Source organism: Acanthopagrus latus, chromosome 14, assembly GCF_904848185.1.
Source record: "Acanthopagrus latus isolate v.2019 chromosome 14, fAcaLat1.1, whole genome shotgun sequence".
Classification (NCBI taxonomy): domain Eukaryota; kingdom Metazoa; phylum Chordata; class Actinopteri; order Spariformes; family Sparidae; genus Acanthopagrus; species Acanthopagrus latus.
The window spans coordinates 3,570,465-3,596,998 of record NC_051052.1 but is presented as its reverse complement, the minus strand read 5'-3'; the positions used below and the strand labels follow the sequence as shown (position 1 = coordinate 3,596,998).

Genomic DNA, 26,534 nt, shown 5'->3' with positions numbered 1-26,534 from the left:
TAATCTGCGAAGCAGATCCAACACAAGCTATTGTTAACATTAGGATTTAATGTACTGGGAAATCAATACCATTGCTTTTTACTTTCCGTCCTTGGGCAAAAATCATCGAGAAATGGAAACTTGCTTTAAAGTAGCATTACTGTCTGCTTATGCTAAGACTGGGTAGTCAAAAGAGGTCCCTTAGCTTGGGCCCTTGAATACTTTTATATACACTGATCAGCATCTGGCACCAAAGAGATCAAGTGCTCACCTGCAGCATAGCAGCAGCCAGGTAGACGGACATGAAGATGGGGGTCAGGGTGGTGTGTCCGCTCTTCATCAGGTGGATAGTGTAGAGGAAGATCAAGTGACCAGGAATCACCAATAAAAGGAGCACCTGAGCAGAGCGATGGTTGGCTCCTAAGAAAATACAATAAGGATGGAGGGAGGAAAGGTTAAAAGTAAATGAAATGGGGAGGCATAATTTCTTGGCCTCTGAGTGGCAGTGATTATGCAGTTACTCATTATAAAATACGTACTAAAAATGTTGACAAATTCTCCTGTTTGAATCAGCCCACCTACTGTCCCCAAGATTTCTGTTGGTTCTATATTCAACACCTGGGACTGAAGCCACAGCTTCAAACTGCAAACTTACTACACAAGTTATAGCCCGATCATAATCCTGATGGCATTCCCATTGACCATCATATCCAAATCCACTTTAAACATGTGTATTAATGTTAACAGTGAATGTAAAATGTGTCATGTTGAGGGCCTCTCATCATTGTCAGTATCCTTGCTAACACAGTACTGACCTGTACCACAGAATGTGCGGCAGGGGTAGTAGCAGCCTTTGGCCTCGGTAGGAACCTCTCCAGGAGCACAGTGGAAATGCAAGTGAGTGGAGATCCTGCTTGACTGGATAGCTACCAGGTTACCCCCGATTCCTGGACAAGATAGAACAGTTCTATGGTTATGACTGGAGCGGAATATTAAATAAAGAGACAAAAGAAAAAAAATTGCTTTTTCTTATCACTTTACCAAACTGCATTTTAGAGGCTGATCAATTAAGGTTTGATCTAGTCAGGTTAGTTAAAAAAATAAGTCGACAATATATCTGCCATTACTCTTTTCAAACATAAAGATATAAACAACATTAAAAAAGTCCTTTTTGTTTTTTAATACATGGTGACCGTTGAGACTTAACCATTGAAAAAAAAATAAAAAATAAGTCTGGGCTGGTGAAACTATGGTGACACTATTATGTATGACCTCAAACACATCTTTGGGTTTCTGTACAGCAGTATATTTGTCAAAAGTAATTATCAGTCATGGTCTGATTCAACATTTTTTGGACTCTTTAGTCACTTTAAGAACAGGATTCAGAACAGCATATCTAAATTCGAGAGAGAGAGGGGGCACCTTGAAACAACACTCAATGTTCATACAACAGTAGCAGATGGAAACGTTCATTAACTTGCATGTTCTTTTGCAGATTTGCAGGAAACTGTCTTAATATTGTCTCATATATATCTCCAGCATTAAAACTTTTATGGAGATAATGCAAGAAGCCGTGCCTGACCAGTCCCTGTGTTTGTGGTCTACTCATGGTCCCTCTGAATTCACCATAAACACATGTGGTCACATTTTGGAGGAAGCACACAATGTTTGTTAATTACTGATAGAAAACAAAGAAAGACTCAAACCTGCTTTGATAATAATAATGTATTTTTTTCTTTTTTGACAGACTTTTCTCTCATCTTTGTGTGCAGTTTTTTCATGCAAGATTTTAATAAACCTCAAGCAGATGAACAGCCATGAGAGTATGGGATGCCATCTGTACTGACAAAATACAGGAACACTTTACATTTAGATGCTATCACACCCTCCCTTTAGCAAGTGGTACACAAACCAACTGCAGAACTGAGAAAAGAAACAGTTATTCATTCACAATCATAAAAAAATCATTCGAGTGCACTGTAGTTGGTCCTGTTCTGCAAACCATACACAATCCCCCCGCCCCCCAAGCAGGCATGTTATTGTGGTGGCTATATCAAATGAGACACTGCCACCACCTCAGGGTGATAGCCACTTAATTCAATCTATTGTGGCTCTTTGTCTGCCTTGTGACATTTTATTGGAGCATTAACAGCGCTCCCACTGGGCCGGTAAACAGACATAACTTCACAATGAGCATTCAGACCAGCTTTGCCTCTTCTGTCCCTTATCTTATCACTTTAAACTCCTGCCCTTATAATCTCAATATGCCACTGATCTCAAAGAAATGTTTAATCCCTGTAATAAAGATGAATTTGGCCAAGAAATAGGTATGACACACAACTGTCCTCAAAACATTAAATTCTATCTTTTTTCTTTTCATTAGCATGTCTTTTTTATTTAGGTTAAAAAAGGTAGTACAGGGTTCTCAAACTGCCAGACCTGAGCCCAGCAACTACAGAGCAAAACAGCGGATCAATTATGAATATGTAAGGGAGTAGTTTTATTCAGTCTGTTAGAGTATTGAAAATGAAGGAGCTATTTGATAAAAAGCTGCTGGCCACAGGAACCTTCAACTTCTTAATGAGATAACACTTTTAACGATATAACGATAATGTTTTTCCCATTGTAACGTTTTAAGGTCCCCTATTACCACTGACTTTAAGTCCAACATATTGCAAAATAGAAACTTTGCTTTTTGGTTTGACAACAAATCCCCTGCCATGGACTTGTCAGTCAGCTCTTCTAATTTTTCTCCCGATAAAAGGTAAACTTGACTCCTATTAGTCTGTGCTGTGACTCTGCTTCTGGCCCTGCAGCTGCATGGAGAGTAGACACCTCCAGTAGTTTTTAAATCATAGGGTCCATCATTGACCTCTGATTTTAATGACGTGCAACACCTGTGAGGGTGTTGGGCAAGTGTAAGCACTGTGTAATACTGCAACCACGGCAAGCCTAGTACAAGGTTTAGAAAAGTAATTCATAAGAAGCAAAGATTTGATGTCAAGAAACTGAGCAGAAGTGCTGCCAGGTGTCCGGCAAGAAAAAAAAGTACAAATGTATTTAGCATCTTACTGCCAGGCCAGTGAGGGCTTTGTAAACCACATACGCATTTGCTGACACACAACTTCGCAAACAGATTGTTAAATGGCAATGGTGCGTTGAAACCAAATGCCGCATTTCTGTGCCAGTTTATTCTGCAGAGCTTAAGCTGCTCACTTTCTATTAACTGAAATATTCATTTAGACATTTGTTTACTGACATTACTTCATTACTAAAGCTCTCTGTCCATTCAGAAGTTGGTTTCCTGATGTTGTTTAAAAAATGAGTTCTTATGACTTTTAAGTTTAAAAAGAACATTTAATTAAGGGACACAGCCTTTACTGTACTAGTCTAGTTACAAACAAAGTCTAAATACAATGCATGCTATCATTAATTTCGTATTTCCGTACTTGGATAAGAACTCATAAGGAGTCAGTTTGCGGATGACATAACCCCGTTCCTCAAAGACATCAGATTCCTGTTGCCATACGGAACATTTAACTCTTTTCAAAGGTTTCTGTACTATTCCTCAGTATCCAAAAATGTTAACTGCTGTTTATTCATGAATATGCCCAAAATATCATCTATCTATGTGACAAAATCAAAAAATCACAAGGAACATGAGCTGCTTACGTGACAAACGGTAGATAAATGTAAATATGGACTAAATGTTTGGTTGCAGAGACATTTATCCATTTTTGCACTTAGCTCAGACTACAATTGTAAATAGCAAATGTACTTGCATCCCACCTGTGCACCCTTGGGTGTGTTGATGTTTAATGAGATATGGTCAGGCTCAGTGTCGCTTGCAATTGCGGACTGCTATCTTGAGGCCTCCTGTCGCAAAGCGACAGTGCCATAGACCAACAAAAAGTTGGTCTTAAGTCAAAGACGCAGTCTATTAACAAAGATCATGGAAAGTTTAAGCAGCAAAACTAAAAGCTGTAGTTATAAACTCTCCAGAGTTTACCATCAGGATTGATCAGGACAGCTGCTTCACGACAAACTACTTAACTGTTTGAATCTAGACCACCAAGTGTTTGACCTTTCTATGTGTACATGAACACAGAACACAAGTTAATATGAAATACAAACTTATCCTGTCAGTAAATCACTTTATCAGCTGTTCCTCGTGCACAAATGCGCATGTTATTGTAGAGATACACATATTGTTTTCTGTTGCTAGAGGATTGCTGCAGGTAATGTCATTAATAATTCCCTCATTAAGGAGTATTTCATCACCCCCTCATCCAACCCATTATTCAAAATAATTTTTGCCCAGATTATCTACTGCAATATGGACCATCACTATCAAAGATAGGTTAAAAGCAGTTTGCTAACCCTAACCCTAACTAAATGGGCTGAAACAATATTAAATTTCACTCATATAAGTGTGTGGGAATGCAGGAACCCATAGTTTCCTGAATAACTCGGACAACTTGCTGTAGTGATGTTGTATTTTTGTAGGCCAACCCGGAACTTAGCATCATCCTGGCACTGAGGACAAAAAGCGTTGGGAATTTTTAAAATCAGATTTTGAAATATCGCCAAAACAAGCTCAGTAGCAACACAGGTTTATAATAATTACACCTCTACAAGTCGTAAAGGTTAAAGTTATAATTGTTTGCATCCGAAGTCCTCCTGTATAGATAGACTAGCGAGTATATGAATCGCTGTGATCGGAATGACAACGTTAAATGTCCGTGACAACCTCTGTAGACTAATTTAGCCACTTGTTAGCTTTATAATTGAATTGTGAGACACTTAATAATGTATTTTATGTCATAGAACAAAACATGTAAATATTTTAAGTCTGTGATAAGCAAAGAACTTATTTCTGGCATTTAACTGAAAACCAATTGAAATTCTGTGCAAGAAAGGAGACCGTTTTCTCCCAAACAGGGGCATGGTGATGACTACACTGAATGACGTACCACTGTTCGGATGTATGGTAGTATATATCATGTGAAACAAATTCCTCCCTATGTATAAAAACTGGATTTTCAAAACAAACTTTGCGAGGGAGATGGCTTTGTTAGATCATGTGATCTCAGGAATCTATCCTGCCATGCTTCAAGATACTTGGTTGTGGCTGAACCACACAGGTTGAACCAATCGGTGTCCTATGAGGAACTGTGACGTCCTATCACACAGGCCTTGTTTAGGTGTGATGACCAGCAAGAGAAGTTACTGTTCAGTTGGAGACAACAATAGTGGCTCCTCACAAACTCAGTGCATCTTCTACCATAGCATCTGTTGTATCAGAACTGGAGAGTATATTTCATTGAAAAAAGAGCAAAGAATGGCACTGAAGGCTGTTCTCAATAGAAAATATGTGAAGCTATTCTTGATCTGATTAGTTGTAGTTAGCCTTTGATCGATGGTGATAGACAGATGGTTCATCCAATAATCTGCCAAGTATTTTTTATAAGGGCCTGCCCCTTCCAAACAGTTTCCAGGGACAGTTTCACAGATGGTCCTTTGTAACAAACCATCTGGCACGTCAGGTTGATCAAACCACTCTTTAGGATGGTTTTGACAGCATCAATTTAGCCAAAGGTCCAATTCTGTGCTGAAAATCACATTTACCTTCTTTTCATAGTCAAATTTTCATACACATTATCTTACACTCTTATTTTCATTATAGAGAATGTAGCTTGAACTGTATTTCATAATACAAAGAGGTGTTTGTCTACCCTCAATACAGAAGAAGTGGACAAATTAACAGAAATACAACCAAGTACACCGCATCCCCCAAAGTGGTGGTACAATTGATTCAACACCTCTTTAAATCAGTTTCAACAGAAATTGAACAACATTATTGGACGACTGTTGTATTTGCATATAACTATAAAAAAGTAATGTGATTTACTGTTTAGTATCAGTGTATGATCGGTGCAAATATTCTTCCAAAGATCTACTACTACTACTACAACTACTACTAAAAAAAAATACAACAAAATAATTCTAAAACATTAAGTTGTTGGCAGTAGTCTATTTAAACACATATACCTTTGTTTCCTGGGTAGTTACATATATTTTTCTGTCACTTATTCCAACCTTGGGACAACAAAATACATTAATGACACTCCAAATATCTAAGCAATTATACTATGCAATTTGGCATTTCAAACATAATCTAGACTCCTATATTGCTGTCAAATAATGGTTTAAATTGGAATAATTGCTCATGTGGACTGTGCAATGATTTTGACTTTCTGTCCCTAAGGCGTTTGGGATGGGTTGGGGGTTAAGAAGTTGGAGGGTGTTCTTACAACCTCAGCAGGGGGCAGAGGTAGAGTGAAGCAGGTTTGGGGGCGATCTGACTAATTCAGGTCACTGGGTCTGACAGGAGGAAAAGGGATGAGGACGTCTGGGCTGCAGAGGGGCTGCGTGGGGAACTGCAGGGGGTCTGTGCTCCCCTTAGCTGAGCTGCTCCACCTGGAGGAGGAAGACCCAAACTGGGTAAGAAACTGTCTGGCCACCCATCTCATATCCGCTCCTCTCCTCCAGGTTTAATTTCATTTTGTTTATTGGAACGACTTGTACAGCAGGATGTGACGTGAAAGCACAAACACTGATAAAACATAATGAAAGAAAAACATGGACAGAAGAGGAAATAAATTACTTTTTGGTGGAAGTGAGATGTAAAGCAGGTGGACACCTTATCTAAAAACAAACAACAGAAGGAAAGAAAAAAAGGCAAATATGCCAAGATGACAAGCAAAGATGAGTTGTATAGGAGGGCTGCCTTGTGGAACACAAGACTGATCGAAAATATGATATCTGCAGGTTCAGACACCAGATCAAAGCCTTTTCTTCGGGAGACACTACAGGTAAATAGGGAAACATTTGTAACTAATAGCTATCTCCATGAAATTTCCCAAACTGAAACTTACACTATTTTTTGTATTACAAGTTTTTTGCCCTTTTTATGTCCAAATATTTAGAATGATCTAATCTAAAATGCCTAAATTGCATACATTTCCATATGGACAATGAACAATGCTAGATTCAAAATTCTTGTTTAATTTATACACATTTTGATTTTAACACTACATAAACTTAGAAAAAATGTCTTTGTAAACAAAATTGAGTTCTATAAATCAGGCTATGAATTATATAAAAACAAACCCTGCCGCAAAAGCTTGAGAGAAAGGAATAAAACAAGGGTTGGGGGTTTTTAAGTGTTACTGAAGTAGGGATTTCTGACTCTTAGTGACAAACTTCTGACAAAATACTAATTTTGAGAAAATGTCCTGTAAAGGTATATAGTGTAAAATGTGATACATGTTTTTGTATTACAGGCTTTTTGATATCTCATGAATATATATAATAACATATCAAATGTGCACTAATGGGCATACATGTCCAGAACAGAAATCTGAACAAATTAACATCTAAATGTGCATTATGGACATTTTCTTTCCACTAGTCTGAAAAAAAAAAAGTTATGGAAGAAAAATGGATCCAAATCAATCCTTAAAATCAAAATGAAGGCAGGAACACAGGGGCTCATTTTTGATGTGATAAAGTGCTGCCAATGAAATTGGCACAAAAAAACCATCCAAAATGAACTGGCAGACTCTCATAAACACCTGGATTGAACATAACCAAATAGCTTCGAAGTAATTTAAATATTTATATAATTTAAGCCTGTCTATAAACTCCAATCTATTCAAATCGTATAATGGAGGTTACTATGGTAAAAAGGAGGCTTTCTCCCTCAATCTTTCATTTCACCGGTCTTTTCTTATCACGTTCTACACATCTCCCTCCCCACTCCTTTCTAATCAAACATACACACACACACACACACACACACCATCCCTTCAGTTTCTCTTCTATCTGTTCCATTGTATTTTTATATTAGGACAGGATCTGTGGTGCATTTTAATCAGCTGCAGCACACAAGTACACTGCCTCACCCATGAATAAAGTCTTGTAAACCAGAGATGGTTAAAAGGTTTGCTTAGACCTGGATTTTTCCAACAATGCATACACAAAATAAAGCCTCCTAACCCTCACAGACAGACACATGCTTGATTCCCCAGCTGTTTGTGCCTGGGATAAGTCTCGACGGAAAACCAATTACAGTCAGAATCGCACTCCATCTCGTTAAATGTCTCTCATTAATGCCATTTAAATTAAAAGCTTATCTCTTGTTGTGGAGGTGCCAGGCCCCTGGCAACCGTGGCTGAGCCAGTTAGCAGTGGGAGATAGAAGCAAGAGGAAATGGAAGAGGACAAGGTTTTTGTGAAGTGGAGACAGACGGACTGTGGCCAACTACATAAACCAGTCTAATTAGGTATCTTATTTATGCTGATGAACATTTGTAGTCTTTATTTAGTAACCTTCATTTATCCAGAGACTGTTGACTGAGCACACTTGCGTATTCTGTTTCACATTCACATGCATTCAACACCTGGGAGCTGCACAGTACAAGACAAATAGACTCCATGGCGTGTCATCCATCTTGGGTATAAACACTTTGTCCATATCTCAGCTCGAACGGTCAAAGACTGCATTAATTGCTGCTAAAGATAAATGAGACAAACAACAACAGACAAAGTTTCTTTGTACCCAAACTTCAATGTTACACAGTTTATTGCCATTCAGTGTATAAAATAAAACTCCTGCCTATTCAGACAGAATCTCTTTAAAGGCAGGAACACACCGGCCCAACCGGCCCAACACACCGGCCCAACCGTTAGACATCTCAGACGAGGTCAGGAACAAATATGTTTGGTGTGTTCAGCTGCGTCGGAAGCTTTCGGAGCCGCGTGGACGTTGTCTGCTCCGACTGAACATGCGAAGTCTGAGGAGGAGGGCCGTCGGACGTCTGAGCCATTGGGTTCTCTGATTGCCGGTGTGCTAGTGAATCAGCGCGGTGTGTGGGAGGGCCGGAATACTGTGTGTGCATTGGTTTTCTACGCACTCCATTCCGTCATTCCCCATTTTCATGCTTTGCAGTCCTGGCACGAGACTAGTTATGTCCACTCAGGATCAATTAATTTGTGTTCGTTTGGTAATGCCTCGCTGCATGTTTAGTATGCAGCTGTTTTTATCTGAAATAGTTAAGTTTAGTTTTGATCGAAAGTAAAGTGAGTTGCGTGCATAAGCCTCTCGTTTACAACTCACAACACAAGCGCCACCCGCTTATAGTATCTTGTGCAGAACGTACACGCTACTGTGGAGTAGGCAGCATGTTGAAGCAGTGTGTGTCAATGCAACTTTTCTGCCGAACGGGTCAGACAAGAGGCAACGGAGTGGTCAGAGAGTGGTCGGATAAGGCAGTTGGATGTCTGGGCAGTGTGTGGGGGCCTTAAGAAACCTTTCAGCTAATCACTGTATTTTACCTATCACCTCAATATTTCCAGAAATAGATTTAAGACATCATACACATACAATCTTATCAAAGAAAAATAAAAAAATGTTTTAACAATGCAAATATGCTAGGCTCACTATGTCTTTATGGGAAATTATGTCTTAGCATTAGTCTCAGTAGACACCAGGACACTAGTGTATTCATAACACTTACAAGCAGGACAAACCCATCATATTGGAAGATTTGATCATGTATCTAACTAGAATTCACAATCCATCCTAAGAGGACAATCTGACACTGACCACTGACAACACAGACCATTAGTACAGAGTGCACCACAGCCAGAATAAATCATGTGGTTTGAGTAAGTGGCGAAAGTCATTATGGAAAATGTATAAAGTCACCAGCTGAAGGTTTCTTATTACAAGTAGATGTAGACAAGGTTCAGAAGGTCTAGGAAAATTGACAGTGCAATAAACATGTCTTCTGGGCATTTTTTAAGGGTTAGCTGAGAGAAGGGAGACTGCTACTATTTCAGTGAACAGCTTTAATATCGCTAATGCTCTTGATGGTAATATGTGTTTAGGTGAGCACTTATTTATAAATGATGCAATGCTGCGTTCCCCCCTTAGTAGGTGTTAATTTATATTGCTATAACAGCTTAACTCCCAATTTAAATTACTTTGGCAAATAATGTCCATACCAAATTTTTCTTCAATCCAACAAAAAGATGCTGAAATGTCAACAAAACCCCTAAAGTCAACTCATGTTGGTACTAGAGGAAAAAGTCAGGGGTTCACCACAATCATTAGTATCAATGTCTGGAGACCCATTACTATCTGTATCAAAACTTCTATCCAATAGAGATAATTCAGTCTGGATCAAAGTGGTGGCCCAACTGACTGACAAACATCTCCATATGCTATATGCCACTAGAATGGCTCAAAACATGACCTAAAATCAAAACGTTATTGACTCTGATCCTCTTGCAAATTGTGCAAAGTTCTTTATGGCTATGGCACATGCATGCACAGAGGTAAGGAAGGACCAGGGAGTTGTAAAAGGTCACTGAACATCTTCATCATCTTCATCTGGGTTAACACACATGTTCGACCCCAATCCTGAGGTGTAACTGGTGGGTGGTTTATGTGGGTCACTGAACACAGCACAACTCTGAAACATTGACTGTTTTGAGCAGTAGCCTGAACTTCCCTCAGAGTGGATAAATACAGGATAATTATAGCAAACTAACTGCACAAGCTTTGAGTTTCATTTAAATATGTATATGTCTGTACTAAATCCCCCAGGATTTAGGAAACCATTCCATTAAAACCTTTCGGTGTAGTCTTTGACCAGATTCCTCTTGTCTGTTTGTGCCCTAGGGGCAAGCGATTGCAAATCAAATAGCGACACCTTGAAACCATTCAGAGTGAAGAAGGAAGTAGTGCCAATGCTGTGACTCACCGTTGATAACTGGGGTGTACACTACGATGCCAGCCAGATTTGGGTCAGACACTGTTTTGTCCAGGATGAGCCCTCCAATGCTGCAGAACACAACATAATAAGACCATTAACTGGTGTTACTGTGTGTGTCTGTGTGTGAAAAATGGAGTGAGAGAGACGAAAAAGGGCATGGGAAGACAAAGACAGAGCATTGTCTTCATCTAAATGATGTCCTCAGTGAATTCGTGTGCTGTTCTTTAAAACGCTTTATCAGCAGCACTGAATAGTAAAGATTAGGGAGAGTTGGAGACAGTACAAGAGAAAGAATGAAAGATTTTTCAGGGATTTAAAGCTTATGATGTCCAAAGCCAATATTTGTATTTTCTAACTTTGTGATTAAAGACTGAAGTGAAACAATCATATCCCTTCCTACTTGCTGTATTAGTATGGCTGCCAGGCTCAAGGGGACCCGAGGGTGTATGTGCTTGGGTACTGCACTTTGTTTAGGGGATGAGTCATCAAGCAAACCAGACACTGGGAGTAGCAGACACAGGGTAGCAGTTCTTTCCCCTTTGAAGACTAAACACACACAGTTGCACACACACACACACAGTTGCACACACAGTTGCACACACACAGACCTGCTGATGACCATGGCAGTGATGACTGGCTCCCATCCGGAGTAGAGCAGGGTGCGGCTGGCTGGGTGCTTGGAGGAGATGACGATCCACAAAGGAGTCAGACACATGAAGAAGGCGCAAACCAGTGACGACACATATGGGTAGGAACCTGGGGAAAAAGGAAGCAGTGCATTCATTTTTTCTCTTTGGGTGGCGGGTTTGAAGTTAATCCTAGCACTGTTAGAAACTGTTCACTACCAATGAAGATATATCTCACTATTAGTTATAGTACCAAAATTAGTTTGAGGAATACATGCTTTTTTACAACACTTCATCTTGTACAGTGCATCAATGTCAACTTTTAGTTAAGACCCCCCTTTTCCTCCCACTCTCTGAATTCATCTGCAAGTGTCCTTCAAGTGCAGTGCACACTGTAGTTTGATTAAATGCATTTATTTCGGAATATATATGTCTTAGTGACAATTTAACTGATATAATAGAGGGAATAAAACTAGACTTTTTTGTAATCTTCATCTTTCATAGGTTTATATTTTGGCCTCTAAACAATAAAAGGCCACAGATAGGGCAAGATCCACATTAAGTTCATTTCAGGTTTTATGTTACCTTTCGAGGCAGCTGGATTTTTGATATAACATCACAGTAATGCCAGCAATGTGCTTGACAAGTAAGCTTCAGTGATGGATGGTGATAGAAAGATTGTTCTTTCAATCACCTGTCAAGTATGTTTAGAAAGTGTCTGCCCTTTTCCAGACAGTTTCCAAGGACACATTCACAGATGGTTCTGTGTAACAAACCATCTAGGAAGTTGACAGGTTAGTGATATGGAGTTTTTGTGTTGAATTTGGAGCCCAAAGATTACAACTAGTCAAATTACAACAATCGAACTGACACCATGTGGATCTATGGCTTTATAAGGCCATGAGGTGGCTGAATACTTTGCCCTGCTGTTACACCCGTCTTGTGAAATGGGACTTTTCTTAAGCATTGCAAGAAAGTTAATTTATGAAAGATGATGTCACCCACAGCAAAGGGATACACTCCACCCTTGTCTTAGCTGAGGAGTTCTCTCCATTCCCCAGTAAATGTTGCTCTCTGCAGCTATGTAAATACATTTCAAGAGGAAATTCTTAACTAGGAACTGTCAGCATCAATTAGCTGGGCTCCTAGTGGTGAAAGTAAGTGAATGTGAATATGGCCTCATATCTCCTGACTAAAGCTGTATGCTTCTATGGGCCATACATAGGCACAAGTGAAGAGTGGGTGTCAACAGGAGTTAAATCAACTAATCAACTTGTTGCATGACCTGCAGGTCAACCCTCCACTTTGTGTTGATTTCGATCACCCACTACAACCACAGAACCATTCCCTGCAGAGGATCCCAGAGACTTTCACGTTTGCAAATGGATTCCAAGCACTACAGTTTAAGGCTTTAAAATGTCAGTAAGCTGTCATGATCATTTAAATGACAGATTTCTCAAAAACACTAAGAGTTACACTAAGCATGATCACAATGAAAACATTAGCATGCTGATGTTTAGCTGGAATAGTTCTTTGTTTGTTTGTTCACCATCTTCATGTCTGTGCCCATGTCCCCAAAGTTATTGAAACGATGAATGTCTACACACACGTTTGTAGCAATTCAAAAAAAGGTGTGAAGATCACCAAAGAAATTAGGCTTCATTCTCAAGGGATCATCAATGTCTGTACAGAATGAACCTGATGTAAACCAAAATAAAAGGAAACAAGACTGGCACTTTCAGAAACATTTTATCCATCAACGTTTGGAGTAGATGCTATAAATTCACAATTTCTGACAAATACCTCCCTCACTGCTTTCCTTAACATTATGTTTCCTGCTGCGGTTAAAAGGTAAAGTATTTATTCAAAGGGGAAGTTATAACATATTTAGCCAACCAGCCTCATCCTCAACCCACTTGAGTCATATGTTGTATTTTTGAAATGTGAAAGGAAAATGCAGCACCAAGAGCAAACATGCCAATGCAGGGAAGGTTTCTCTTACTTTCTCTCTACAAGTATACCTCTTTATTCACACTACAATATAGCACAACAAAACTATTTTGAAAGAGTAATTACGGTAAGCACCTGCCTAGAGGCACCACCAGATGTTTCCAGCAGGATTTTGTTCCAAGCACTAAATAACTGTCATTAAGAAGGAGTCCCAGATTTATTATCTCCACAGTCTCGTAGCTGGAGAACAGAAAGGGCCTCACTGTTCTGTTCAGGATATAATGGGCTCTAACAGACTTTCAGTCCTAAAATACAAGGCTGAGGCGGATATGCATAGTAGGTACACATTTGAGAGAGGACCCTTGTCCCACAATTAACCCAGCTCTCTACCCAAGTTGTAGACACCGAAAGGGAATATGACACAGAGCTAACATGCACAAAGTAAGCTGACTATCAGCTGTGCTCTAATTAAGGTGTACAGGTTAACCCGATTACATGAACCTCTGACACTGTACCACAGAGTATCCCTGTTACCTTGAATAAACCAATGAACAAACAATTGATAGCCCTGTCCATCTCTGGTGGAATACATTTTGCTAAAACGCTCTGCCAGGAAAAAGAGCGCTGTGGCTGCCAACTATCTCTTTTAGCTGAGAAATGCCAAGATGCTTCTAATAATACGGGAAAGAAATTGACAGTGACGATAAGCACTGCTCACTTCTATGCTGACAAAAGTCCATCCAAAACTCAGCATGAGATCGTAAATGTAAAAACTACAAGAAAGAGGAAAAAAATGGTTCTCTGCCAAAGAATCCTTTTTCAATGGAGTGTTCAGCATCCACCTGAAGTCAGATCACACAAAGTTAGAATCTGCCCTTGTTAGGGTTATTCTAAGCCTGACAAGAACATGGTTAGAACAACATTAGATACAAGAGTGAAAAATAAATAAAAATATTATGGCTCATCTTTCATAATCATGGGATGAGACACTTTTTGCAGCTGTTACTACAGCCAGTGTCTGCAGTGACTGTGTTTCACCGAGTTCTCATCTTCACTCTATTTAGAAGCATTCAAAGCATTAAGTTCTTATCTGCATTGATAATCCTGCATTGATAATTTGACTTCTGTTTAGCTGAGAATTAATAGACCATTTAGTTCCAGTTTGGCAGGAGAAAGTCAGCACTGCTGGGCTAAAGAACAGCAGAGCCACTGTCCTGAGAGTGACACAGCCAGACAGTCTCAGTGCACTGCCCTGCCACAGAAATCTGGGAATGTGTTTAATACATTTAGCTCACAGCACTAAATTATTCCTTTCATAGTGGTGAACATCGATGTCTTACAATTAGACCTGACAGGACAGTGTGAGACTTTTTCCAAGAGGAAACAGCTTCCAGTGTACACTATATTATGTAATACAAGGTGGTGGAATACAGGTCTAGGTGTGATATGAATTAAACATGAGGAATGGGTGGCAAAAGGAAAAGAGAAGCCTTTTCTGCAGCTGGAGGGAAGCCCTATTTCAGAGTGAGGAAAGAGGGACCTCTACTGGCTGACTGAGGGAAGTGTCTCACTACAAAGCAACCCAAGAAGCAAAAATCTGACAACCACTTACAACTGAGAGAAGATAGACAAAATAATTAGCAACAAATCATCAGATGAAAGCATGTGCTATCTACAGGAAAGTGAAATTGGCCAAATCAGTCATGTTACACTCTGAGTTGGCTGTCACACTGCTGCCATTCATGTTCACCCAGACTCCCTAGAAATCAACCAGGAGCTGTAGGCACTATGTCATACGGACTTATGGGTAAATCATTGATTGATTGCACAGTTTTGGCGTCTGTCATTCTGCTTGGACCCACTGCTGGGAAATCAAATTCTAACTAACAACTGATGGCAGGTCATGCTACACACAGTTCATTATCTCTGGGCCAATACCATTACAGATATTTAAAATAACAACTTGGCTGATGCTGGATGTTGTTTCTTTTATTTATTCTCCCTTTTGTGCCATGGAAAATAATAATAATAATAATAATAATAATAATAATAATAATAATGATCTTCATGATAAAAAATATAAAGTGAACTATTTTTCATTTAGTCATTCAGCCCTTCATGTCACTATGTTTAATACAGCACAATTTCAATCTTACTAATATGATTGATCTAACCACCCTTAATATAACCCGGTTTCACATGAAAGATTATTTCCTTTATAAAAGTAACTGCTTCAAACTACTTTTAACGTGCTATAAAACTACTCAATGATTAGAATTTTTTAGTACTTACATTAAATAGCCTAACAAATTGTGAGTGGTGACTTAAGTGCGATTTCGGTCCAAGTAGCAGACTCGGGTCCCATCTCTATCTGAACCACAGTTTCATTTACAGCTTTCACAAAAACAAACTGCACTAAGTGGCTGAGCGCATCAGAGTTTCTTTTTAACTGAACACATCTGTTGCAAACACAGACTAGCTTACATTTCCCAGGACTAATCTACCCAAATTCTACCAGATTTAGTCTGACTTCTTGGTTAGTGTGCCAGCTTGCTTCTTTACAGGAAAAATACAAGCATCTCTGTTCTTCAGGGGTCCGCAGATGTGTGAAAGTTAAATTATACACTAAAATCAGAAGTGTCATGCTGAGTTATACTTAATATTGCCATATTTCCTGCAAAAAAATGAGTTAGTAAGTCATAACTTGTTTGAAATTGCAGCGGGTTGATGAAATTATTCATCAAAATTCAAGATACACTCAAAAAAAAAAAATGCCTCCACTAGTTTTGAGCCATAATTCTTTTTTCTTACAGAACAGTTTACAATCCTAAATAGAGGTCTGTGCAGGCTTTTACTCTTAAACAGCCTCAGAAGTTCCAAAATAAGTTGTGTCCCAATCCTACTCACACATACACACACAGCCATGCACACACAGGCACAAAATCAGTGATTAACTATGTCGACTTCTTGTTAGCCTACTGCAAAATATAGGTATATACTATGTACAATTAGAATGTAGTTTGGAATTGTGACACATTGAGTAGCAGTCTTGTGAAGGCAGCAGCTGGTCACCTACCCAGGCACTTGTAGAGGCCCTGGCTTATCCAGGCCAGGATTGCCAATGTAATGAGGTCACCAAAACTGGCGGCTATGGGTGTGGCTACGTTGTCAGGGTTGATTCCAGTCTTCTTCGAACCCACAATTACACCCACCATGATGATACCTGAATATGACACAAGTAGGGTGGAGCACTTGACAAACAGTCATCACATTACTGCAGGCTTTCAAACATTATTATCAAAATGATGAGGCACAAAATTAGCAGCAGCCACCAACCAAATGCTGGTAAAATATACATGTGGCTTGTGGATTTGCTTCACTCACGAGCGAAAAATGGGAATTTAATGAGTGACTTTCAAAATTTGAATATTTACTAGCCATTTGGTTGGTGGACATAAAAATTTAGCACACTGCATACAGACAGTTTGCAAGAAATAAGTGTCTGCATCATCAAAATGTATTCAGTTCAGTTACAGTTTGTGAAGAAAACAGAGCTTCTCCAGCTTCTCTACAGCAACAGTATTTTAAACTGTGGTGCTCAGCTGTTAGTGTGTGTGTTTACCCTGCAGCAGGGAGGCTATGAAGGCTGTGGCCACACTGCTGGAGCACAGCAACACAGCGTGGCTCATCTGGAACTTCCCCTCTGGGATCCAACCAAGAACCACTGCTGCAACGGCAGCCAGGAAACCCACCACAGTGGCCTGAACCTGGAGGACAGAGGCAGGGGGATCAACTGTGGTATGCTTTTATTGATTACAGAATAAAAATCAAAACTGTGTGTGTGACAACTGCAAACAGGACTTACAGGGTTAGCAGAAGGGTTACTTAGGTAGGTAATGTTCCCTATGATCCTGATGGTGAAATAGTGGAACTAAGGTCATGTGCAGGTAGACTGTTCTATTCCATTACATAACACTTCCAGCTGAGCGATGCTGTTCCGTAAATTAGTGGACAAACAGCTCATCAAAACACTGTGATGTAGCATGTGTTTTGGTGTGTGGGTAGATGATTTTCAGAGCCTGTACTCAGTCTTACTACACAGAAATCAATAGAACAGTCTGAGTTAAGGCCCACCTTAACTCCAATCATCCAATGTATCAACAATATTAAATAGCATATAATATACATTGCACTACATGTATATGACAGCATGTGTATATAATAAATATATTAAATGTGTTTATTCCAGTTACGATTATGATCATCATCATTGTTTTAAATCAGTAAAAACTCTATTCAGTGTGAAATGGAAACGCAATCTCGGTAAAATAAAAAAAATATATATAAATTGTGGACTAATTCAGTCAGTCACTGCATTATTGATTACATTTTAAAGAAATGGGAATAGTTTAGAATGAAGCTTCGAATGTTGACGTCCTCACCCATGTTTGAATTTGGAAAAGGTTACATCCATCTTTGTTGGTGGTTTATTGAAAATGTTCAGATGTCCAAGTCAAAAGGATATCTTGCACCCAACACTTAAATCTAACTCTAAAAATTGTATAATACTAATAACGTTTCTGCATCAGTACAGAAAAACTGCAGTTTAAACAGAATTCTTCTGAAAGTCGATTAATTGGCCATATGTGTAAGTAGACAGATCAAGGCAGTAACCGTGTGTGTCAGTGTGTTTGTGTTATTACCTGTTTCAGTGCCAGGTTGCCAATGATTAAATTCCACTTTTCTATAGGCGAATCCATCTTGCCCACGTTCACCTATGAACAGAATTAAGAAAAAAGCAAACATTTTATGACTTCTCTGTGACTGCTAATAATTCGGCCCTCGTATGACCTGAAAAAACCCTAGCCCTTATATACTCAAAAATTAGGTGGATAAATTGTCATCCATCCATTAACTGTACCCACTAATCCTTTGCAGAGTCACAGGGGCATTAATCCAGCTGACATTAGATGAGTGACGGGGTACACCTTAGACAAGTCACCAGTTCATCACAGTGTGGGGATATATAGGGAAACAACCATTCATGCTCACATTGACACCACAGGAAATTGAGAGCAACTGATTGACCCCACATCCAATCCAATAAATGATCATCTTTAATGCTAAGGGGTACTCCAGCTCTTCAGCACTTAACTTGAATAAAGTTGAGGTGAAGATAAGAGACAAACCAAAGGGAGTTAATTAATCAAGACACTGGATCCTACACTTCCAATAATCTATTTTTTCTTTCCTTTTTTCTTTAGGCCCTAGCTGCTCAACCCCCACATTTGTCAAACTCCACATCCATATTATGTAAAGCAAATGTTTTTCTAGACATCCTGGTGTTTTCACAAATCTTTTGATTACAATTCAACATATAAAGTGGAATTGTATATTAAATGTATGAATCATATTACATATTTGATATCAGATCATGTGCAACTGATGACTGTATGAACTCTGAAGTCTACAGCACACAGAAACTTCCCTGGTGATGCTGTCAGGCCTGTATGTCTTTGTTGTTTTGAGGATTCTGATGCTTTTGTTGCAAAATTGTTGCCACTTTATTGCAATGGGAGTTAAGGCGGGTACACACAACAGGTTTTTTCAAACCTTAACAGATTAGGAGACCAAACACTTGATGATAACAAAAGACAGATCGCACAAGATCTCCCTCTCCTGATCTTATAGTGTGTGGTGTTCTCCGTAGTGCACACCACACACTAACCGATTCTACAGCAGAGTATCAGGTTCCTCACGCTCAATATTACAAATCTCGCCTGGTCAAACGTGACTTCAGTATAAACAAACATGGCGGATGAACCAGTGGTTGTTTTAGGCCAATTACTGGCTGAAAAAAACAAAACCAAAACAAAATGCCTACGGAAAAAGTCATGGAGACGGCAAGAGTGTGGGCTGTATGTGTTACAGTGTGAGCTGGAGGTGAGTAAAAATTGTCACAAGTATTACAGATAGCTTTGAGAGCAGCGCTGTGCGCTCTGGCCCCCAGTACTGCGAGTCACCATGGCAACAGGTAAATAAAAGGTTGACAGAGAAACACAGCCTGGCGTCTTGATTGGCTGTTGGTCTGGTACACGTGACATCACACACTGTGCGTGCTCGGCTCCACTCGGAACACCCCACACACTACAGGATTTCTAGTCACAAATATTAAACATGTTCATTATTTACGATCTCTCCTGCCGACGCTTTCCGAGTGGACAAATACCTCTTAACACACCCCAAACCACAGGAAAATCAGACACGATGTCCTTTGCAAACATCAGGTAATTGGGCCTTTGCTGGCTTTGATAGTAAGGGGGAAATCGGGACGAAAATTGCCCCGATTATCCTGTAGTGTGTACCTGCCTTTAAACAGAAGAGATAAAGCGACACATGAGGTAATAAACAAATAATACATTTCATGTCATGGCACATCTATACCTGGGTGAAACTTGGCCCGTACACTCTTCAGCTGGACCTGATCTAAAGTTATCAAAGGAGTTTTGCTCGGTCGCAAATTATCAACGAACAAATTTCTGTCGCTAGCTATAAAAATGTCAATGGTATGTTATTTTGTGATTTTAAGTCCATAGTGTTAATATATTATGTCAAAATGAAAAAAAACAACTGTACAGTCACAAATGTGAGGTTGTGCTGAAAATAATGACACCAAACAAGGCAAGGTAAATAGCTTTTAAGGTGAAATATAATGGTATAATCAAAAGTAGTCAAAAACAGCCAAGTATATCCCTAACGTCCCACCTTCAAACACAACCTCATTTGGCCATCCATGAAAAAGCTACTTAACCTCCCACTCTTATATAGGAATACATGCTTCCTACAGGCAGTGCACTAGTAGTTAAGTAACGATTGGTTAAGTGGCCATGATTTAGTACAACAAATCCAAATCGGCACACATTCAGCCTTTTGCACTTCCAGTGCACTTCCCATTACAGTGAATACTACGGCTCAGATGTTGGCCTGTGTCCTCACTTTTGCCCCGAGCCCGTCATCCTCTGGGGCCAACTTCTGTGGGCTCTGCGTTGCGCGGGGTCCGAGTCGCGCGGGGGGCCTGGTCCCCGTTCATAACTGCTTGCAGTTCTAGTTAAAAATTAAATACTGATATTGCTACACCATATCAGTCTTGGACCTCACGTGAAAGATCAAGAATGTTTTTTGCTTTGTTTCAAAGTGTCACTAAATCAGTCAAACAAAGGCAACAGAATCAGTAACTGTAGTACTGTGATGTGAAACTTTAAAAGACCTTTAAAGAACAACTCATAACACCGTCCTTCTCTCTGTTACCCCCTCCCACTTTCTAACTCTTTCAACTAGGATAAAGGAAAACCGTGTCATCATATTTGTTGATAATTATCAAAGGCAAGCTCCATGCAAACAGATAGGGTAAGCAAGAACTAAGCTGCAGCAGCAATATAGCAGTATGGGCATACACATGTAAGTGACCTGCAACAGCTTAGCAATGCTGCTGCCACGTACTACACAATGAGCCATTGTGTACAAATCGCAAAGCTGGGTGACACCCGCAATAAAACAGAACATTTCAGTAAGTGTAATGGTTCTGGTTATGAATTCACAGTCTCTCTCTCCCCATCCTCTCTAAATGTACTATCAATTAGAGTGTAATTCATTTAGCCAAACAAGAGATGAAACACAATGATATTTAACATGATATCGACATATAATATGAAAAAAGAATAGTGCTCACTCCAGTTCCAGTTATCATGAACTCTTGAGGTAATGGTAATCTTGCATTGAATATCTGATATTGTGATACATTATAGGAAATGTATGATACAGGGTTTATGTCCCATACTGGCAGGTAGAAGTCAGGATATTTCAGCCTCTGCTACTTCAATTTTGAACCTTTTTTTAAATTGCTCTTATGAAAACCCAATTTTATGGAACTCAGATTGCTGGAGAATGGCTTTAGTCATCTCTATGTTTCAGGTTTGTTTTGCAGTTTCGCCACATAAATCATACTGAGATGAGGTGAGCCACAATTTTAATCATGCATACATATGTCACTAGACTGGACTGGTTTCATTCTTTCTGAAAGGTCTTTTCAACATCAGTAATACCAGTACTGCAATACCAGTAACAACATATTTTCACTGGTTCAATTATTGTAGTAACTGTGGTAAGTTAAAATTCTGCCACATGTTTTTGTAATGCATAACTCCTCACAACATAACTTACTGTCTGTTTTACAGCTAACTCTGAGGAGAACAGCAGTAACACAAAGACAAATAGTTAATGGGACAGTGCGTAGGAGTATTAGCTCACACTGAGCTCTGCTGTCTGTGTGGACACAGCAATGTGAATGTGGAGCCTGTGCTGGGATGCTGGGGGCTAGCAGGAAAAAACAAACACCAAACAAAGAGACAGTTCAGCTCTGTCACTTCTTCAGCTCATTCTACTCTGCAGAGTTTGAATAGCGGAGACAAACACAGACACATATGCGAACAAATCTTCTGACAGTTTTTGCTGAATGGGCAGACATTCATGCACTTATGTGCAAGATTGTACATTTGCATGTTTGTTGAGAGGAAAGATGCAGTTTTATGGGATAATACATGCTGCAACTGTATCCTCACACCTCCTCCCTTTTTACAGCTAGAGTAAAAGCTGACCAATAAATTGGCCATGTGACTGTTCAGCCGTCCTGGTACAGGAAATCACTGCCACTCTGCCACATCAGCAAATTCCTTTATTAATTCTTGATCCAAAGAGTTTTTACACATCCATTCAAGACGCTCCGAAGAAATTCTTACTTGAAACTTTCAAAATTAATAACAAGTTGAACTTAGAGGGGAACACTGAAAGCAGAGAGAGCTGCCCTGACAAACAAGGTCACTGTAAGCCTGTTCACTTTTCTTCTCAATTTCACCTGACCAAGTAGAAGACATTCAAATGGTAATTACAGACTGGTGCAGCTGTACAATGTGTCACAGAGATGAGCAATAACAACAACGGATGGGAAAAGGCTTAGCTTGTTGCTCAGAGACACCTCCACAAAAAATGAAGAAACTCTCCACAAACAAACACCACCCACAAAATGGCATCACACATCTGGTATACCATTCACAGCTGTCTGCAGGGACATGCAGAGTCTGTTTGGCTGACTGGAAGCATTTCTAATTTGGGAAAAAAATTAAAAATCTTCTGTCTACTAGGCTGCAACTTAAAAAAAGAGGAATTAAAACAGGCAGTAGTAGTCGAGTCTCTGCAACATAAAGCTGGACTCCAGCAAACTAATTATAATGAGAAGAAGTTGTGTCAGTAAATTAAACATGTCATCTGCAGAAAGAATTATGGGCAACACAGTATCAGGAATTGTTGTCTGTGTAGCATTTTCAAATCAGTTGGAGCCAACTAAATCTACATTTTAAGAATATATAGGAAGTCAGTGCCATGTCATGTAAGCTGACTGTTTGCGCCATCATAATATACAGTATAGATTTATTTATTTCCATTGCACACTCACTTCCAAAACCTTTGACACACAAACTAAACCAATTCCAACTGAGCATAGAACTTACATTTGTTTCTGTATGCTTCATACCGCACAGAAAAATATGCCTGTGGTAGTTAATCCTTCTGACTGTATTCAGACTGAGCAGGTGAGTGTGTGTGTGTGTGTGTGTGTGTGTGTGTGTGTGTGTGTGTGTGTGTGTGTGTGTGTGTGTGTCTCACCGCTGTGGACAGTCTCGAGGCCAGCGTCATCTCCAGATTCCCCTTGAGGCCAAGCAGAGCAGGAACCAGGATGAAGATCTCTGTGATGAACTGAAATGCCTCCCAGTGCTGTGCATGACACAAGGAAGTGGTACACTGAGACTTGTTTCAACAGGCATGACCATCTGACTACTCCACTTTTGCTCAGCCTCATTTTAAATTCAAATTCAAAGGTGGACTACATCCAACAGCATCATCAGTTTGAACACTTTGTCACTCATCAAGAAACCTGGTGGCAATTCAGTAAAGGTGTTGACTGTTTGAACCTATATGTTCAGAAAAAATGTGTGAAAATGGTTTGCTGCTCAGTACCATCTTTTTAAGTTGACTGGAAGAACAAAATTTTTCTCCAAAAAAACAACACAAAAGTTTCTTCTTTTGACAATCTAATCTTAATTCAAGTTCCACTTGCCAGCTTTTTTCTGAGTTTTTACATGCAAGTAAGTGAACTTGGAGTTTAAAGTACCCTGTGGAGTTTTTGTGGCACTACGGAGCTTTTAATGAGAGGATCCCTTATTTTTTATTTCACATGTACTCGTTTTAAAAACCTTAAAGATACACTCAATGCCTTTTCAGTAAGAAACACTGAATGTAAACAGAATTTTTGTTTGCTTACAAGAATAATCCATCTTTAAAACAGTCAAATGTAGAACCTTGGGGCAACTGTGCCTTTAAGGAATAATTCTAGTTTACAACTTCAGTCATAATTTTGTATCTATCGCCATCATTTTTCATCAATGATATTAACATTGCAGTGGCATCATAGTGGCCTTTAAGATGCTGTCCCTGCTTTACCTGTTATGTGACATGTCTGACATATTCTACAGATATGGACAATAAAACTGTAGTGAAATCATGTCTGATTGTCTGACTGTTTTTTTTGTCCTTTAGACTTTGTTCAAGTGATGACATCATGTTCCCACATCTCAGTAACTGCTTTGCAAAGTACAAAGCTGTAATAACTGACAGAAATAATACCAAAACATAATGAACTGGACCTTGATACCATCCTGTCTTAAGCTCTCAGCGAAACTATTTGTTGATTGAATAACAGTTGTATTGAAGCTCAGCTTACTTGCACAATATCCAGCACCATTCCAGCTGATACAGTTCCAAATCCAGCAAGCAGAAAGGGTACCAGGATTTGCAGCGCCATGGCCAGCGGCGACTCCTTGGGCATATTTTGCACATCAGACACCAGTCCTTCCTCCTCATCCTCTTCTTCCTCTGCATCAGCCTCCTCACCAGACAGCCTCCTCTCAGCCAACATGGGCTCCGTTTCAGAGAAGCCGCCATCTCCACAGTCAGATAGAGTCACAGAGGACCGAGAGGCCCGGTCCAGGAGCCGTCGGCCCTCTACGTGTGTAGTGTCTTGTCTGAAGCCATTCTGGAGCAATCCAGCCTCTGGTTTTGCTCCAAGGTCCACCATGGCTAGCCGCTCGTCCTGTAGCTTGGTATAACCAGTGGGGACCATGGTGTGGAACAGAGACGCAATCCGCCCGGAGGAAACAGGTTTCAGGGAGAGAGCACTCCACCCACCACCTGCTCCGCTCATACGCACCGTCAGGCTAGAGCCCAGGGATTCCCCGATAGCTCCTCCCAGACTCTGGATACTCATGATGTGGTCTACGGCTGCAGTGTCTCATCTCCTGTCATCAAGTCTGAGATCGGTGTAAGTAATATGTACAGTAGAAGTGGTTTACTCTGGCTCAGGTGCTGCTTCCATGTCAGAAATTGGATACAGGGAGTCATCAGCCTAAGGAAAATTCACAAAGAGAGACAATAGAGGTGAGAAGAGCTGGGAGAACAGGAAAACACAGCCTAAAGCAGAATGTAAGATGATATTAACATAAGCGAAGAGTTTCAATCAAAAGTACAAACATCATCATCTTTCATCGACATTTAGTCTTGTTCGCTCAGCCCATATGCACACTATACAACTGTCAACATCTCACAGTGCTGCTGGCCATCTCTCTGGATGTTGTGAAGGGAGACAATGTACTTTTAGTTTAGTTAGTCGATGTAAAAGTTAAACTAATTCAGGGAAGACAATGCTACATCATCAGTGTGTAAACAAATGTAAAGTGGTGGTCGAAGAAAGATGTTTAAGTTAATAAGCTGACAAAGACCATTACCACCAGCACAAATGTCGCAATGCCCTTCAATAACTGTATGACCGGTGTCCCTTGTCTTGACCATGGGTTATAGGGCTAGTTTCCCCACCTGTGTAAATACACTTTATCATTCTTCAGGCCTTTCATATTACCTGTCTGTGTCAGTCTCAGTTCACAGCAGTTCTGTCTAATGTTGGCAATTTCGTTAAACGCCGTCGTACGGCACGTGTTGTTTCCCAATATGCTCGCTTAACACAAAACATCGGCTAGACGTGGATATTTGTTTATGTTAGCTAACCCCGTGCTATGTTAGCTAGCTGTGCAGGAATCAAAACAGCAGGAGGCACGGCTCCCTACTTTCTTATGCGTTAACTGGGAGAATACAGTAGCTAGTGTTAGCTAGTGGATATAAGGCATAGCAAACTTCTCATTCTGGTCGTCACTGAATTTAAATTATTTGTCGTAAGTTACCGTAACGCCACGGAGACATTTTATCCCGGTGAGGTGATGCGACTCTTCTTCCTTGACAGTGAACCAGCCGGAGAGCCGCGTCAGACCAAAAAGTGCTACTAAGGCTCGTCGATGTGTGAAGATGTACCACGCGATACAAATAAAATATGCTGTGTTCGGCACATAGAGCGAGTTAGCAAAGTTTAAAATATGGGTTGCCCTGACTCAAGAGAAACGTAAATTAATTTAAATTTAACAGTAAAAACAGTAAAAAATAAATAAATAAATAAAAAGAATTAAAAAATACAATGAAAACGACGAGACCAGACAGTACCAGACAGTGGCAAATAGGGCAGATTTTTTCTTTTAGGTCTTATGGATTCAAACATTCCTGATCTAGTTCACCTGTTTTCTTGGGCGAAATTATAGTAATGATGACTGTGTTATTTGAAACATTGTGCGGTAACTTAAATACATTATCTCTCGGCTGCCAACGGACCGGGCTTACCTCATAATTCTCATTGGGTCAACTTTGTCTGTAGGGGTTTCGCGGTTTCAAAAGCAAGCGAGAGTGGGACATCTCAATACTCTACGGGTTTTTCCTGGTCAGAACATAGAGTGCCACACAGATATTTTGATAGCAGTGCGCAGTCGCAGAAAACACTTCGCAGTAATTGTTGCCCAGTTTTTTCCATATATGTCGTCGCTTACCAATAAGTTCAGCCTGGCGATATTTTATATTCTACTTGTTTATTAGCGTTCATATTTGTTGTATTTGCGTGGTTGGTATATATGTATTTATTTTACAGCCACTGC

The 26,534-nt window shown here is 39.8% G+C and overlaps 1 protein-coding gene across 3 annotated transcripts in view; it reads right to left on the bottom strand.

Moving 5' to 3' along the window:
- Positions 1-26,365, bottom strand: part of slc41a2b (solute carrier family 41 member 2b) — a 40,500-nt gene extending 14,135 nt beyond the window's left edge. Inside the window, exons 1-10 of one of the 3 annotated variants that reach the window (XM_037122247.1) lie at positions 26,227-26,365; positions 24,230-24,910; positions 23,116-23,223; positions 18,102-18,173; positions 17,021-17,165; positions 16,475-16,621; positions 11,431-11,578; positions 10,811-10,890; positions 795-926; positions 251-399 (exon numbers count right to left, since the gene is read on the bottom strand). In XM_037122247.1, the coding sequence (XP_036978142.1) occupies positions 251-399; positions 795-926; positions 10,811-10,890; positions 11,431-11,578; positions 16,475-16,621; positions 17,021-17,165; positions 18,102-18,173; positions 23,116-23,223; positions 24,230-24,772 (1,524 nt within the window). In that variant the 5' untranslated portion in view covers positions 24,773-24,910; positions 26,227-26,365. Of the gene's footprint in view, positions 1-250; positions 400-794; positions 927-10,810; positions 10,891-11,430; positions 11,579-16,474; positions 16,622-17,020; positions 17,166-18,101; positions 18,174-23,115; positions 23,224-24,229; positions 24,911-25,420; positions 25,684-25,739; positions 25,879-26,226 lie in introns of those variants that run through there. The other 2 variants (XM_037122245.1, XM_037122246.1) reach the window with 2 other exon arrangements.
- Between the last annotated feature and the right edge of the window lie 169 nt (positions 26,366-26,534).